Source organism: Lithobates pipiens, unplaced genomic scaffold (genome assembly GCF_037356315.1).
Source record: "Lithobates pipiens isolate NorthernLeopardFrog02 unplaced genomic scaffold, aLitPip1_a1.2 Scaffold_19, whole genome shotgun sequence".
Lineage (NCBI taxonomy): Eukaryota > Metazoa > Chordata > Amphibia > Anura > Ranidae > Lithobates > Lithobates pipiens.
In genome coordinates, this window is record NW_027507764.1 from 90,277,924 (window position 1) to 90,294,238 (window position 16,315).

General features: G+C 42.3%; 1 protein-coding gene across 13 annotated transcripts in view; it reads left to right on the forward strand.

Moving 5' to 3' along the window:
• Positions 1-16,315, forward strand: part of SVIL (supervillin) — a 334,548-nt gene that overhangs the window by 306,843 nt on the left and 11,390 nt on the right. For all 13 annotated transcript variants that reach the window (XM_077491057.1, XM_077491058.1, XM_077491050.1 and 10 more), the window contains 5 exons: positions 274-422; positions 7,501-7,606; positions 9,653-9,860; positions 12,066-12,199; positions 15,151-15,306. In XM_077491057.1, the coding sequence (XP_077347183.1) occupies positions 274-422; positions 7,501-7,606; positions 9,653-9,860; positions 12,066-12,199; positions 15,151-15,306 (753 nt within the window). The remainder of the gene's footprint in view (positions 1-273; positions 423-7,500; positions 7,607-9,652; positions 9,861-12,065; positions 12,200-15,150; positions 15,307-16,315) is intronic.

A 16,315-nucleotide genomic window follows, 5' to 3' on the forward strand; every position in this document is an offset into this window, starting at 1 on the left:
GCCCCTTTCAGTTGTCACCAGACAGTGTTTCCTTGTTGCAAGATTTAGTTGTACGATTGATGAAAAGCCATGTGTATGGGCCATTAGGAAGATAAATAGTTATGTACAGCTGCAGCCTCTTGAGACAATTTTTCAGGTGAAATGTGAATGTTTTCATATTTTTGTATAATTTAGATCATTGAGTTCTTTGCGCTCCAGTATGCGAAACTATGGTATGTACACAGCCCTATTCTGTATACCTGACCACACTGTATTATTGCACTTTGCTTGCAGTTGGACAGCGGCAGAAAACTGAGCATGTGCGGGTGACCGGAAAGGAAAAGTGTGCATATTTCTTTTGGCAGGGTCGACATTCTCCAGTGAGTGAGAAAGGCACATCGGCACTAATGACCATAGAGTTGGATGAGGAGAGAGGAGCACAGGCAAGTTACTTCCATGTTTATATTAGTGATTTTATTTATCCTGCAGCTCATTAACCTCTTGACACCAAATCGCATATATGTACATGTTTGGATTCAAGTGGTTATACCAGAGTTATGGATGCAGCTGTATGCCATAACCCCATTTATATATATATATATATATATATATATATATATATATATATATATATATATATATATATATTATTATTTTTTGCCAGCTGCGGCCATTTATAGTTGCTGGATTGCTTTTAGAAAAGAGGATCTGTCTTACCCTATTTCTATAACCAGGGATGTTTACATTTCTTGTGATGGGAATCAAGGTGATTCAAAAATAAAGGGACAGTGTAAAAAACAAAACAGCACCCCTGTACCTTTGTGCTTGCATGCAGAAGCGAATGCTTCCATAAGGCAGGCATGCATATGCAAAATGCAAATGGTATTCACACCACATGTGAGGCATTGCCACAAACATTATAGCAAGAACACTAATTCTAGCGCTAAGCTTCCTCTAACTCAGGCATGTCCAAAGTCCGGCCCGCGGGCCAATTGCGGCCCGCGGCCCGGTTTTGAACGGCCCGCCTGGTTATTTGGACATACATATCTTTTGTGGCCCCCGACGATCTCCCAGCGCCGGGGGCCACAAAAGATATATATCAGCCGTCACTAAAATGGCGGTCCGAGTCCGGACCGAGCAGCGCTTCTGCCCGGACCGCCATGCCGCCAGTGTAGCAAGCGACAGCAATCACTGGTTTGCTGGGACCGCGGGTTTCCCCAGCAACCAGTGACGCTGCGCGCATGCGCCCGCCCCCTGCTCCTGGCCGCGTCTCTCGGAGCTGAAGAGACACGGGCAGTAGGGGTGTGACGTCACGTGCGCGCCCCGCCCCCCTGCTGCCCGTGGTTCCCGGGTCCTGGATCTCATCGCGAGGCAGCTTCAGTTGTGCCCACACTCCTGCTGCAGTTAAGGTATGTGGGCACATTAGTTATCTATTAGTGATCAGTGTTGTGCACACTGTTGGGCATATTTTAAGGGCTTTTTTTTGTAAAGGGCACGCTGATGGGAAAATTTTATGTTAAAGGACACTCTGATGGGCACACTTTATTTTAAGGGGCACGCTGATGGATATATTTTTTATGTGCACACTGATGGGCATGTTTTGTTAAGGTGCCCCTTAACAAAATATGCCCATTGATGTGCACATTAAAAATATACCCATCAGCGTGTCCCTTAAAATAAAATGTGCCCATCAGAGTGCCCTTTAACATAAAATTTTCCCATCAACGTGCCCCTTAACATAAAATAAGGGTCACGCTGATGGGCACCTTTTATGTTAAGGGGTAATCTGATGGACAAATTTTATTTTACGGGGCAGGCTGATGGGTATATTTTTAATGTGCACATCGATAGGCATATTTTGTTAAGGGGCACGCTGATGGGTACAACAAAATGTGCCCTACAAAATATGCCCATCGATGTGCACATTAAAAATATACTCATCAGCATGCCCCTTAAAATAAAAATTGTCCATCAGAATGCCTCCTAACATAATAGGTGCCCATCAGTGTGACCCTTATTTCATGTTAAGGGGCACGCTGATGGGCAGATTTTATTTTAAGAGCAACACTGATAGGTACATTTTATATTAAAAGGGGCACTTTGATGGGCAAATTTTAAGTTAAGGGGCATGTTTTGTTGTGTCCATCAGAGTGCCCCTTAATATAAAATGTGCCCATCAGCATGACACTTATTTTATGTTAAGGGAAATCCTGATGTGCACATTTTATGTTAAGGGGCACTGTGATGGGGACACCTGATGTAAAGGGGCACTGTGATGGGGACACCTGATGTAAAGGGGCACTGTGATGGGGACACCTGATGTAAAGGGGCACTGTGATGGGGACACCTGATGTAAAGGGGCACTGTGATGGGGACACCTGATGTAAAGGGGCACTGTGATGGGGACACCTGATGTAAAGGGGCACTGTGATGGGGAAACCAGATTTAACTTGACAATAAATATTGTTGAAATGCTAAGGAAATTGTACATTTCTCATGTTTTTGATAGATATACAGTTACTACAATATTTCTGAGTCGTAGCACAGACTTGAGATTCGGACCTCGGCCCAAAGAAAATTTTGGCGACCGGACCTCCTTTAATTTTAATTCATTACCCCTGATATATATGCTTCGGAAGGTACAGGGAGGACAGGACCGAGCGCCGTACACAGGAGAATTTCCTGTTTACGGGCGGCCTCTGTAATAGGAAGTCCTTCTCCTGCACTGCCATTGGACGACTTTTCTGTCCATCAAAGGAGGCGGGACTTTCTATTAAAGAAGCCGCCGTGTAAACAGGAGATTCTCCTTTGGCGCTCGTCATTGCATTCCTGGCAATGGTGCTGCGTTCCTGGCAATGGTGCTGCGTTCCTGGCAATGGTGCTGCGTTCCTGGCAATGTTGCTGCATTCCTGGCAATGGTGAGGCATTTGGGGAGGCATTTCTGGCAATGGTGCTGCGTCCCTGGCAATGGTGCTGCGTCCCTGGCAATGGTGAGTCATTCCTGGCAATGGTGAGGCATTTGGGGAGGCATTTCTGGCAATGGTGCTGCGTCCCTGGCAATGGTGCTGCGTCCCTGGCAATGGTGCTGCGTCCCTGGCAATGGTGCTGCGTCCCTGGCAATGGTGGGGGAATTCCTGGCTATGGTGGGGGCATTCCTGGCTATGGTGGGGGGCATTCCTGGCTATGGTGGGGGCATTCCTGGCTGTGGTGGGTCTGCAGATGTGCACTGATTAGGCTGCATTGGTGGGCACTGACCATTATTTTGCTTCACAGTTCTTTATTTAAACATTTTTTTTTCCTGAAACTTCCCTCTTAAAGTGAAGGTGTGTGTTATACGCCAATTAATACAGTATGTACAAATACGCCCGAGCTCATTTCTTCCCACGCACAGCCACAAAGGCAAGAGAATTCTTGTTGGGCAATGTATTAGAGCTCTAACGAACACACTTAGACCGAATTTTAACGATTCAAAGAATGTCAGGCAAAATGGTCGGCCCTCGCGCATGTTCACTTCATCAAATCCGGCCCTCTTTGAAAAAAGTTTGGACACCCCTGCTCTAACTCTAAACTGGTAACCTGTAAACATTTTCAAAGTGTCGCCTATGGAGATTATTAAGTATCATAGTTTGTCGCCAGTCCACAGGCACGCACAATTTTTTAAAGCGTTGGGTTTACTCGGCTTAACATCTTTTATATTTTACCAAAAAATTGGGTTTTATATAGTTTTTTTGCATTAAATTCAATAGTGTATTTCCCAAAAAATTGTGTTTGAAAATGCCTCTTTTGAAAATAAATATATATCTATATCTATATCTATATCTATATCTATATATATATATATATATCTCTCTATATATATATATATCTCTCTATCTCTCTCATTATGGGAGTTCTCAGTAATTTTCTAGCAAACAAAGCTGTGTTTTTTTTTTTTTTTTTTTTCCTTTAACCGCTTCCCGACTGGCACACTGCGATGTACGTCTGGGCAAATGGGCGTACCTGTATGTCCCTTTAAATCAGCCGCTGTGCCATTGCGTGCGCGCCGGCCGGGACCTCCGTGAGTCGGGTCCCGCGGACTCTATCACCTCGGAGATACCCACGATCGCCTCACAGTGAGGAACGGGGAGATGCTAATGTAAAGAAGCATCTTCTTCTGTCTAGTGGCAATGTCACTGATCTCTGCTCCCTGTGATCGGGAGCAGATCAGTGATGTGTCACACGTAGCCATGCCCCCCCCCCCCCCACAGTTAGAAACACTCCCCAGGACGCACTTATCCCTTACACTGCTACCTAGTGGTTAACCCCTTTGCTGCCAGTGTCATTTACACAGTAATCAGTGCATTTCTATAGCTTATTGGGATTTATTTTTTTTTTTTTTTTTTACCAAAAATATGTAGAAGAATACGTATCTGCATAAACTGAGGACAAAAATGTTTTTTATATATTTTTGGGGGATATTTATTATAGCAAAATGTAAAAAATGGATTTTTTTTTAAAATTGTCACTTTTTTGTTTTTATAGCGCAAAAAATAAAAACCGCAGAGGTGATCAAATACCACCAAAAGAAAGCTCTATTTGTGGGGAAAAAAAGGACATCAATTTAGTTTGGGAGCCACGTCACACGACCGCGCAATTGTCAGTTAAAGCGACTCAGTGTTGAATCGTAAAAAGTGCTCTGGTCAGGAAGGGGATAAAATCTTCCCGGGCTGAAGCGGTTAAAAAGGGGTTGAAAACTAAAGCTTGCAAAACCTGGTGCAGCTGTGCATGGTAGCCAATTGGCTTCTAACTCCAGCTTGTTCAATTAAGCTTTGACAAAAAAAAAACTGCAGCTGTACCAGATTTTGCATTTCCCTTTTTAGGAAATCAACCCCAAAGTGTCAGAATAGGCCTGGTCTTCAAGTGGTTAATCTATAGTGAACTGTGCATACTTGGGTAGTGATTGATAGGCTAGAGTTGATAGGCACTTCTGTAGTGTACATATTACGAAGTGCTTTTTCATTTCTTCAGGGATGTTTTTCTTAACATTTAGCCTAGATTACTATGTGTTGCGGGAAACGCAGGGAATCCTGTGCGTTTCCCATACCACATTGAAATTGCACAGCATTCATGCAATCTGCTGCGGGTATCAATGTTAAATTTATCTCCTGTCACAAGCTGTCTTTGCCCGAGCGGCTGCTCATGTGAAGAGTGCGTCCACACCGGGTTATTTATTGGCTATTGCTTCGCCTCTGCCTCTCCTGATTACCAGTGTTTGGGCTGTTTTGCTATTTGCTCCGCTGCACTGTGGGATCCAACACCCATGCAGGCAGCATAGCCACCAGTATTTAAAGTTTCTTTATCCAGGAACTCTTTCAGCATTGGCCCAATCTCTGTGGGCGCTGTCTGAATTTCATCAATGTGGCAGGCATTGTCCTTAGTATCCTAACCTTTATTGTTCACCGCAACTCCGTTTACATGATTCTCCTGAAGAAGCGCAAGGCGCGTAACATGTAGAGCCCCAGGATTTGTATAATCAGCTTCAATATGTTACATAGCCTATAATTGAAAAATTCATGTATTTGATGTTGATAGGAGGTTTCTCCACATCTAAGACTTGTATAGTTAAACTTTACATGTTTATAGGCTTTGTACAATGTCAATGGCATACCATCAGATTTTGTGATATGGACTTAATCTAATGTTTTTATCAATTTTTCTATGTTCAAAAAATAATTCTTTTTTTATCAGTATATTGATATGGTCATGCCTATAAAGTCTAAGCCCCTTCCTCTCTTTTTTTTTTTTCCTAATGTTAAATGAACAACCCCAAACAGCTTGCAAATCGCAGTGCGATTGCCTGAAATTGATTGCATGGGTCCTGCACCATTTTGGGGCAGATGCGTTGCGATTTGAGCCATACAAAATGAATGACATCGCATTAGATTTGCACAGGAATGCTTGCGATTTCCTGTGCGGATCCCATGCGATGTGCTGCATCGTGACCGTGTGAAGCTAGGCTAAATGTACCCTCTTCTGCCTGTGCTTTCCTGTGTTTTTATAGTTGCTGAGCTCATGCCCTCATGGAATTCATAAAGATTGAAGCAGACAGATTATACGAAATTCTTGCTTATGCGTTTCATAAAGTGGTGCAGCTTGTGCCAAATTCTGTACCTGTCTAGAACTCGTACTGGAATTTGACACATACTATGACGCTTTGGCTGGGTTCACACTTGTGCGATCACAGACGTTGCCTGTGATTCGCACCTCATTGCTGTGCAGATAACTTGCAATGTCTGTGCGATGTGAATTCAGCCATACAAAATGTATGGCTGATATCTCATTGCATTTGCACCAAAATGGTGCAGAACTTTTTTTTTTTTTTTTTTTTGGTCCACACTGGAATCGCATCACATCGCATGGCTGGGCACTTCCTCCTGGGTGGACCTTCCTGAATGTCCCTCAGGAGTGGGATCGCACGCCCGTACACTCTGGATGCGCTTGTGTCACCCGCACGCAGCGCATCTCGGATCGGCAGAAGGGCTCTGTGATTGCCACTCCTGATCACATAATGGCTGTGTCCAATCACAGCCATCTTGTTATGTAAATAGAGAGCCGGTTGCTAGGCGATCGGCTTCCCTTCTCCTCACACGGAAGTTGTCAGAAGGAGAGCAGATCTCTGCAGCCGACTGACTGGTGATCAGTGACCGTGAGGTTTATACAGCGCTTTACATCACCGACCTAGTGTCCCCACACAGTAAAAACACTTGTCCCACATATGTCCCAGTAAAATCGTCTGTCCGTGATCACACAGACCTATTATCAGACACTTATCAGGATTTTTTTTACCAAAGACATGCACTAGAATACATTCAGGCCTAAATTTCTGACGAAATCTGATTGTATTGTATTTCTTTTAAAACAAAGTAGAAAATATTGGGTTTTTTCTTTCTCAAAATTTTCGCTCTTTTTTTCATTTATATCATAAAAAAAACAAGTGGTGAATAAATGGCACCAAAAGAAAGCTATGTTTGTGTGAACAAAATGATAAAAATTGAATGTGGGTGCAATATATCATGAGCACGTAATTGTGATTTAAAGTGCAAGAGCACGGAAAATTGATCAGGGAAGGAAGGGGGTGAAAGTGCCCAGTATTGAAGTGGTTAACACTACTTTTTTTTAATTCTAACCCGGCTTTCCCTATCCTTAACTCTATTGGCCAGTGAGGCCTGCCTTCAAAGGGGTGGACCAATAGTAAGGGAGGGGGCACGCTGGCTCAGGGCTAAACTAGTTAATGTCGAGGAGTGTTAGAAATTGCCTATTAGCACTTTGCCATTCTGAACACCTATAGATCTCATAGATAGTCCAAAGGTACATGGGCAGAGGTGACTTCATTCCATTCTTCTAGACAGTTTAATAGATTTTAAAATTACCAACTCAAAAAAATTATTTTTTATTTGTTTTCTCTACCCCAGCAAAGTCCCTGACAATTTCCTTCTCTGATTTCATTGGCTTAGTGTCTGACATTCTCCAAATTTCACACAGGTCCAAGTGCTTCAGGGGAAGGAGCCCCCATGTTTCTTGCAGTGTTTCGAGGGAGGAATGATTGTACATGCCGGGAGGAGAGAAGAGGAGGAAGAGAATGCACAAAGTACGTCCAAATCTGTCCTCTCACACTGCGATTTCCAGTATGCCTGAAAGTTCTTTTATCACATTCTAAATCTTATCTGGGTGCCTGGGGATTCATTCAGGGGTTGCATGGCAAAGAGACTTAGATTTATGTCCAGGTATCCTGGGCAATTTTAATAATAGTTTGGGCCAACTTGGCCTAAACAGATTTTCATGCTAGAATAGACTGGCTGCTGCTTAGGCTGTAAGTAGTAGCTTGTGCTATGTACAGTAAGTAGGACTGTGGCAGCAGTACTAGGGACTTCCCTTTTACTCCCAGATATAGAGAGAGGCCACTGTAGCACATCGCCGCCATTTAGAAGAAGCCTTGTATTTTTTCAGGGCTTCTGAATGAATATAGGGCTTCTCTAATCTTATGAATACAGGGCTTCTTCTAATTATCTGAGCCTGAGAAGCAGACGGATGACATCACAATATTCATTTCAGCCAATCGGTGAAAGCCTTGTATTCATTGAAAAATACAAGGCTTCTCCTAAATGGCAGATATGCGCTGTGGCTGACTGTCTATATCTGCCAGTAGAAGGAAGGGAAGTCTGTGTTACTGCTGCTGGATCACAGACTTTTTACACATCACAGGCTACTACAGAATTTTACTGACTAAGCAGCAGCCAGTCTGTTCTGGCAAGTAAATAATTCACCCTGTCTGGTCAAAACAAATATAAAGTGCCTGGAAATATGGAATTCTCTTCTAAAGGGTAACTCCACTTTCGTGAGGGGAAAAAAATCTCAAAGAAAAAAAAATATCATTGTAATTGAATGTTAAAAATGTTCCTTTTTCAATCTGCAGCTGCTGTATTTGCTATAAATGAAATGCAGTATGGCCACATGGAGTTTGTTCTGCACACAGAAAGTGTTCTGATCACTCCCAGAAACTTAATTTCCTGTCTGTGTGATTTGCTCACCAATTTTCCCAGAAGTCTGCCTAAAATACAGGTCAGATTTCAGGCATCCCTTGCAACAAAAATGTCATTTTCAGTGAGATATTTCCAATAGGAACACGTCTAATGCAGGCCCTGTAGATTTCCTCATTAGTGCTCTGCAGCTGTTACAGCTGAATGGTAATTATGAAACCACTCCCATTAGATCGACTCGGAACAGAGGCACGGACCAACACCTCACATGGATTTCTTCTGAATAACAAAAGTTCGGAATCTACAACAAAGGCTGTTATAATCCTTGCAATGTACAAAGATCACCCAGGCAGGAATGTTTTTTTCACAACAAAAGTGGAGTTGCACTTTAAGCTTTACCCCTGCTGTCCACAAACGATGGCTTTACTGACCATTAAAGGTTTCTTAATGGTTTCTTGTAGGATGATCATTGTGGAGTTCAACTCTGAAAAGTGAAGGGCACTGTTTAGTGTGCTCCCTGGGTTAGGAGGGCTCATCTAGTACACTAAGGAACCCTCCTGAAGGTTTTGCAGGAATTTAATGCTGAGCTCCAGGCAAATATCTAAATACACAGATGAATTTTATATATATATATATATATATATATATATATATATATATATATATATATATATATATATATATATATATATATATAAAGGAATTTGTATTTGTCCAGTTCTGAGCTCACTTTAAGCTACTTTAAGCTACTATGTTTAAACTCTAAGGCTGAGTTCACACTTGTGCGATGTTGGACATTGCATGTGATTCGCACCGCACTGCTGTGCAGATCACAAGCGAGGTTTGTGCATTGCAAATTCAGCCATATAGATTGTATGGCTGAATTGGCATCGTATTTCGCACTAAAATGGTGCAGGACCCTTTTTTTCATGCACATTGGAATTGCACACCAATGTGATCCGATTCCTGCACCATTTGGCAGTTCGCACTGCAAACCGATCTGGGGGTGTCACCTTTGCTTTCACAACTGCAGCAGTTTGCAGAGGTCAGTGGGAACCGCCGGCAGGTGACATTGCAATGCAGAAACCGGCACTTTTTTTTTTTTTTTTCTCTTGCTCACACCTCTGTGTAATAAACTCTCTTGCTTTCCCCTAAAGGTGACTGGAGGTTGTATTGTGTGCGGGGTGAGGTTCCTCTGGAGGGCAACCTCATTGAAGTGGCCTGTCACTGTAGCAGCCTGAGGTCCAGGACATCAATGATACTTCTTAATGTAAATAAGGCCGTCATCTATCTCTGGCAGGGCTGCAAAGCACAAAGCCACACGAAGGAAGTGGGGAAGACAGCAGCCAACAAAATAAAGGAAGAGTAAGTACTGCATCACTGCATGTGCTTTGTGCTATTTTTTTTTCTTTCTGGATTATTACTAGTTTTATGTGAAGTTGTTGAATAGGTTTACATTAAATAGATGATTATGACAGTTGAAAAGGCCTTCAAAACCTCATCTAATGGTCTTTATAGTTCAAGGGAGAGCTTTGCTCGTTTCTCCTAGTATTCTCATTCCTTCCCCCCCAATGCGTTGAGCTAACAAAAATGTGAATCTGGACAGCAAGTACTGGCCCTTCCTTGAGACCTTTATACACGTTTTTGTTATATGCAGTGAAGCCAGCTCTACCTGCAGTCCTTTACGCAACGCTTTACAATATTAAAAGGGTCACAGTACAATTACAATACTATAAAATACAATAGGGTTAAGTGGGCCCTGCTTATAAGCGCTTACGGTTGTAACTGTGGGGGATGAGCTGATGAAAGTAATAAAAGTTCAGTTAGTTGGAGGAGTGATAGGCTTCCCTGAAGAGAAGAGTTTTGAGGGTTTGCCTGAAGGCAGCCAGAGTAGGAGATGGCTGGACAGACTTCAGTAGAGCTTCCCAGAGGATGGGAGAGGCTCTAGAGAAGTCCTGGAGATGCGAATGGGAGAAGACAAGGACACTTGAGAGAAGGGGAGAGGACAGTTTGGGTGTTTGGAGACAAGATTGGTGTAGCTCAGGGCATAGTTGTGAATGGCTTTGTATGTTCCTGTTAGTATTTTGCATTTAATTTGCTGGGCAATTGGAAGACAGTGGAGGGATTGACAGGGGTGGCAGACACTGAGCAGTTGGTAGGGTAGATAAGTCTGACAGCAGAATTCATGATAGAATGAAAGGGGGGTAGCCTATGGAGAGATAAGACTAAGAGAAGGGAGTTGCAATAGTCAGGAGGAGATATAAGAAGTGAGTGAATGAGTAGCTAGTTGGTTTCATTAGTTAAAAAGGGGCGAATTTTGGAGATGTTACGGAGGTGAAGTCTATAAGCTTTTGACAACTATTGGATTTGGGTCTGAAAGGACAGGTCAGAGTCTAGGATTACACCTAGTACCCTTTAGATCAGGGGTCTCCAAACTTTCTAAATAAAGGGCCAGTTTGTTGTCCTTCAGACTTTAGGGGGGCTAGGGCCAGTGGGAGAAGAAAATGTCATGGCATCCAGTGGAAGTAAACAATGCCTTCTCTTTGAGACAGTAGGAGGACTAGTGCCCCATTGTTGGTGTCAGTGGGAGGAATAGTATCCCATTGTTGGTATCAATGGAAGGAATTGTGCCTCATTGTTCTCAATTGAAGGAACTGTGCGCCATTGGTGTCATTGGATGGAATAGTGCTCTAAGGGCCTGATAAAAGCAAGAAAATTGCCACATCTGGCCCCAGGGCCACAGTTTGAAGAACATTGCTTTAAACCAGGGATATGCAATTAGCGGACCTCCAGCTGTTGTAGAATTACAAGTCCCATGAGGCATAGTGAGACTGACAGCCACAAGCATGACACCCAGAGGCAGAGGCATGATGGGACTTGTAGTTTTGCAACAGCTGGAGGTCCGCTAATTGCATATCCCTGATTAAAACCTTTAAATGTAAAGGTCTCATAATATCCTTCTATCCTGTTTGATAATACTCTTTGCATGTACTATGTTCTTCCCTGTGCCATTTGACACCATGAGCCTCAAGAACAATAACAGTCCAATATCTCAGTTGAGGTCTTTTTTTTTTTTTTTTTTATTATTTTGCACTCGGATGAATACAGTGTCATCCTATAATCAGTCTTACATGGGTTACATGCTTCTTTTTTTTTTTTTTGAGAGGTTTTTACTTTCTTGATAAGGATGTAATCCTCCTTTTACATTTAATTCAGCACTGTATAATTCTCATTTCATTCTATACAGATGGACAAGCATTGTATGATCTTTTGTGAAATAGATGTCAATAGTATTCATTTGTGTCCAATATTGTTGTACTGCTTTATGAATGTATTTCTAGTTTTTATCGATCAGTCTCATAACAGCCACTATGAAAAATGCCTATTTCATATATTAACCAAGAAACCCTCTTTATTTTAACTTTGTAACAAGGGCCCTAACTACTAGGTTAGCCCTGTCCAATGAAAGCACCTAAGTGGTATTTTTTTTAAAACTAAACCCCCCCCCCCCCAAAAAAAATATCCAATTGCTTGTATGTTTACTTTAAAACCACTATTCTTTTCTTGTAGATGTCCGTTAGAAGCTGGACTGCACAGCAGCAGTAAAGTGACGATATATGAATGTGATGAGGGATCTGAGCCCCTAGGATTCTGGGAAGCTCTTGGGAGAAGAGACCGCAAAGCATATGACTGCATGTTGCAAGGTAACATGCTGTTCACTTTTTCATGTCTTTTACATTTTTTTTCATTTCTATAATCAATGCTACAAGTTTTATTTATCCCACTGCAGTTTTACATTTGTCTGGATTATTTTCCTTAAATGAAAAAGGTCACGTTTGACATGTAACATCTCCCAGCTTTTGCCTCCTCCTCCCTATGACCACAGGCAGGGAATCCTTTCCCCACACCCACGGTCATAATTTAAAACAGCCTAGCTGTACAGGGCTCCACCCACATGGCTGCATCATTCATTCAGAGTTCTGTAAATTAACCACTTGAGACCCGCGCTATAGCCGAATGACGGCTACAGCGCGGATCTCCTTTTCCGGGACTATGTCTATTGACGTAGTCCCGTGCACGAGTGGCCTGCGCGCCCCTGAGGGGCGCGCGCGGCGCGCTCTGTGATCGGCGAGTCTACGAGACTCACCTGATCACCGATCCCTGCAATGAGTCGATCCCGACCCCTTATCACGTGATCAGCTGTCAGCCAATGACAGCTGATCATGTGATATAACGGAGCCGGTAATCGGCTATTATTCCTCCTCGCGCTGACAGCGCAAGGTAAAAAAAAAAAGCCGATCACCGGCGGCCGTGATCGGGACATCAGTCCCGATCACGGCCAGCTCTGCCAGTGCCCACCTGCCCCCTGCCAATGCCCACCTGCCCCCTGCTTTGCCTGCCTGAATAAAAAATGTGTCCCCCCTGTCAGTGCCACCCAGCAGTGCCCACAGTGCCACCCAGCAGTGCCCACAGTCTGCCTCAACAAAGGTGCTGCACCCCAATGCCACATATCCATGCCCAGCAGTGCCGTCCATCAGTGCCCAGCAGTGCCACCTATCAGTGCCACCTATCAGTGGTACCTATCAGTGCCCCTTAGAGCCACCCATCCGTGCCATCTTATCTGTGCCCGTCTTTGCCCATCAGTGCCGCCTTAACTATGCCTATCAGTGCCGCCTCATCAGCGCACTTCAATGAAGGAGAAAAATGACCTGTTTGCAAAATTTTATAACAAACTATTAAACCAGATTTTTTTTTTTTTTGCATCTTTTTTTGTTTTTTTAGCAAAAAATAAAACTCCCAGCTGTGATTAAATACCACCAAAAGAAAGCTCTATTTGTGGGAAAAAAATGATAAAAATTTCATTTGGGTACAGTGTTGTATGCCCGCACAATTGTCATTCAAAGTGCATCAGCGCTGAAAGCTGAAAATTGGTCTGGGACTGAGGGGGGTTTAAGTGCCCAGTAAGCAAGTGGTTAATGAGCTACATCTGCCGTTGTCCTCCACTGCCGATGGCTTGCAACTCTCAATGAATTGCGAGGGTGTTGGTGAGCGCCCTCGTAGTCCTTGGTTCTTCCTGCCATTCAGTAACTGTCTGCCCTTATCAGAAATAGGGGCAGACAGTGTACTGAGAGTCTTCAGGATGCTAGCATTGCACAAGCGATCTGCTGATCATGTGTGCAATACCTTACAGACTGCGGAGTAAATAAAATATTAAATGCCCTTTTTTTTTTTTTTTTTTTTTTTAACTTGCAAAACTATGTGCATTTATTTGTTGTAAAAGATGAACTTCGCCTTTTAAATATTCAGTTACATGACCTGCACAGGCTGTAGTGATCTGTCATAAATCTTCAAAATGGCAGTTTGTTCATTAATGTCACTAGTTTCTTGATAACTACAACAATGTAAAAATGCGACTATAGAGCCCTTGTATGCCTTATATGTGGTGGCTGCATTCATTTTCTTAAAAACATTTCTGCAAGTACAGAAAAATACCCTTGATCATGCCAGAAAATCCTGTGAGCTTATACCTTCAATGTGATTTCCGCTCTACTGTTTTCTTTTGTGGTTTTTGTGCAGTGAACCACATGTATACTCAAAAAAGTTGCTGGCAATTTTATTTCAAAGGTTAAAACAGTACAAATTTTAATAACGTTACCACAAGGCTGTAAGGCTGGCTTAAACACTTAAACACATGCAAGCGTGCGAAACCGGTAGTCACGCCAACAGACGCGGCTGGTTCCTTCTCCGACACATCAGTTCCGGCTTGTCTTCGGTGACTCTTACCACTGAGCTTTTTTCCCTGGATACAGTCAGCTGCTTGGCTCTATTCACATCGCCAGTGTCAGTGGCACCATCTTCCCTTGCCGGCGGGACTGTCTCTACACACCACACACTGCAGCTGGTGTGTCCTTGTGGCTTTCCATGGTCAGTGTCCCTTGGTTGGTTGTCCTGGTCGGTCCTAGTGATCCACCTTGTGGTAACATTGTCATTCAAATTTGTACTGTTTTAATCTTTGGAATAAATGGGCAGCAACCTTTTTGAGTATACATGTGGTTCATTGCAGCCATTACTCATCAGTTTCAGCTCAGTTCCTGAGCGCTGTCAATCCTTTGTCTTCAGCTTTTAATCCTTTGCCATTACACAGCAGCATGGTTCAGCTGAACATATATTGCATTATGTGTTTTTTTCCCATGAAAATTTGCCTGGGACCTTTCTTTTACAGTAGTGCTCAAACACTACTCATCCATTCTCTAGTTGTTTGATCTTGAACATTCCTAATAACTAGCCGTGGAGCAGCCTTCACAAGTTTATATTTTCTGCCCAGTGATTACACTAAAGAGTGCATAAGACTTTTTTTTTTTTTTTTTTTTCCGTCCAGCAGCACCCAAGAACTATTTTGCATATGTAACATCCTCATCTCAATTAGGTTTACACATAATGGTTATTCTAATCCAGACATGCTGAAGAATAGTATTTTATCACCCTTTTCTTAAGAAAAAAAAAAAAGTACATTTATTCCCACCAAGACAAGACGTACATGCTGCTACTAGAAGTGATGGGTTAACAAATATGATGTATAACATATTTATCAAAAATCAAAGGGCTTCTATTTTCAGATCTTGTAATACACAAGCAATTTATTTTCTTTTGACAGATCCTGGGAAGTTTAACTTTACGCCACGATTGTTTAGTCTCAGTAGTTCTTCTGGAGAATTCACAGCGTCTGAATATATGTATCCATCCAGACTGACGAGCGTCGTAAACTCAATGCCGTTCCTACAAGAGGACCTATACACAGCGTCACAGCCAGGCAAGATTACAGATTTCCTATAGCCACTATAGGGCATGTTCATCAGTAGAGTTGTCATTGTTATACACGTTTGTCACTGGCATGGTTGGTGAGACAGATTTAATAAATACATTTTGAAAATGGATCATTTAGATTAAAACATAGATTACACCAACAGTATTCTTTTTGAACCAAGACGCCTATAATAGCTTGCAATGAATTTTATTTAATGTATACATTTTCTAATATTCCAGTTATTGAGAAAACGTGAAGCAAAACACAGCAGGGCTTTCCATAACAGTAACAGTTCATAGACAACTTGTCACAGGCTTTTACATCAGGGGTTCATAAAAAAAATTTTAAGATTATCTCCACCTGTCATTTTGGGCACCAGAATGACTTGAAGAGATGTTAATACTTTGGTTGTACTTTACATGGATAGCTAGAAACCGGACAGCTGAACGAAACTCAGATTTTATATAAAATGGGTAAATCGCAAATCAGCTATTTTACAACAAATATGTTTTTGTGCAATTGAAACATAGACTCGAGGTACAAATACAAACCATACACAAAAGATTTCCCAGCACACTTACCAGCTAGCTGGCAAAAAGGAAATAAAAAGGCAGTCTTTACGTTAAACTTGTTTTGGTTACACGCATTTGCACATACGGTGGGGAAAATAATTATTTGAGCCCCTGCTGATTTTGTATGTTTGCCTACTTGCAAAGAAATGAAGGGTATTCAATTGTTCTCATAGGTGTTTTTTAAATGATAGAGACAGAATATCAACCAAAAATCTCCAAAAAACATGATACAAATATTTATAAATAGATTTTGCAGTTCACTGAGTAAAATAAGTATTTGATCCTCTACCAACTAACAATAAGTCTGGCTACAGTATGTGCTCATGTGGTACACAGATTAGTCCTGTCAATTTAAGAAAGGTGCTCCTAACAACAACTAGTTGTGTATAAGACACCTGTCCACAGAATCTTTCTCCCATTCAAACCTCACCATCAAGGGGCTA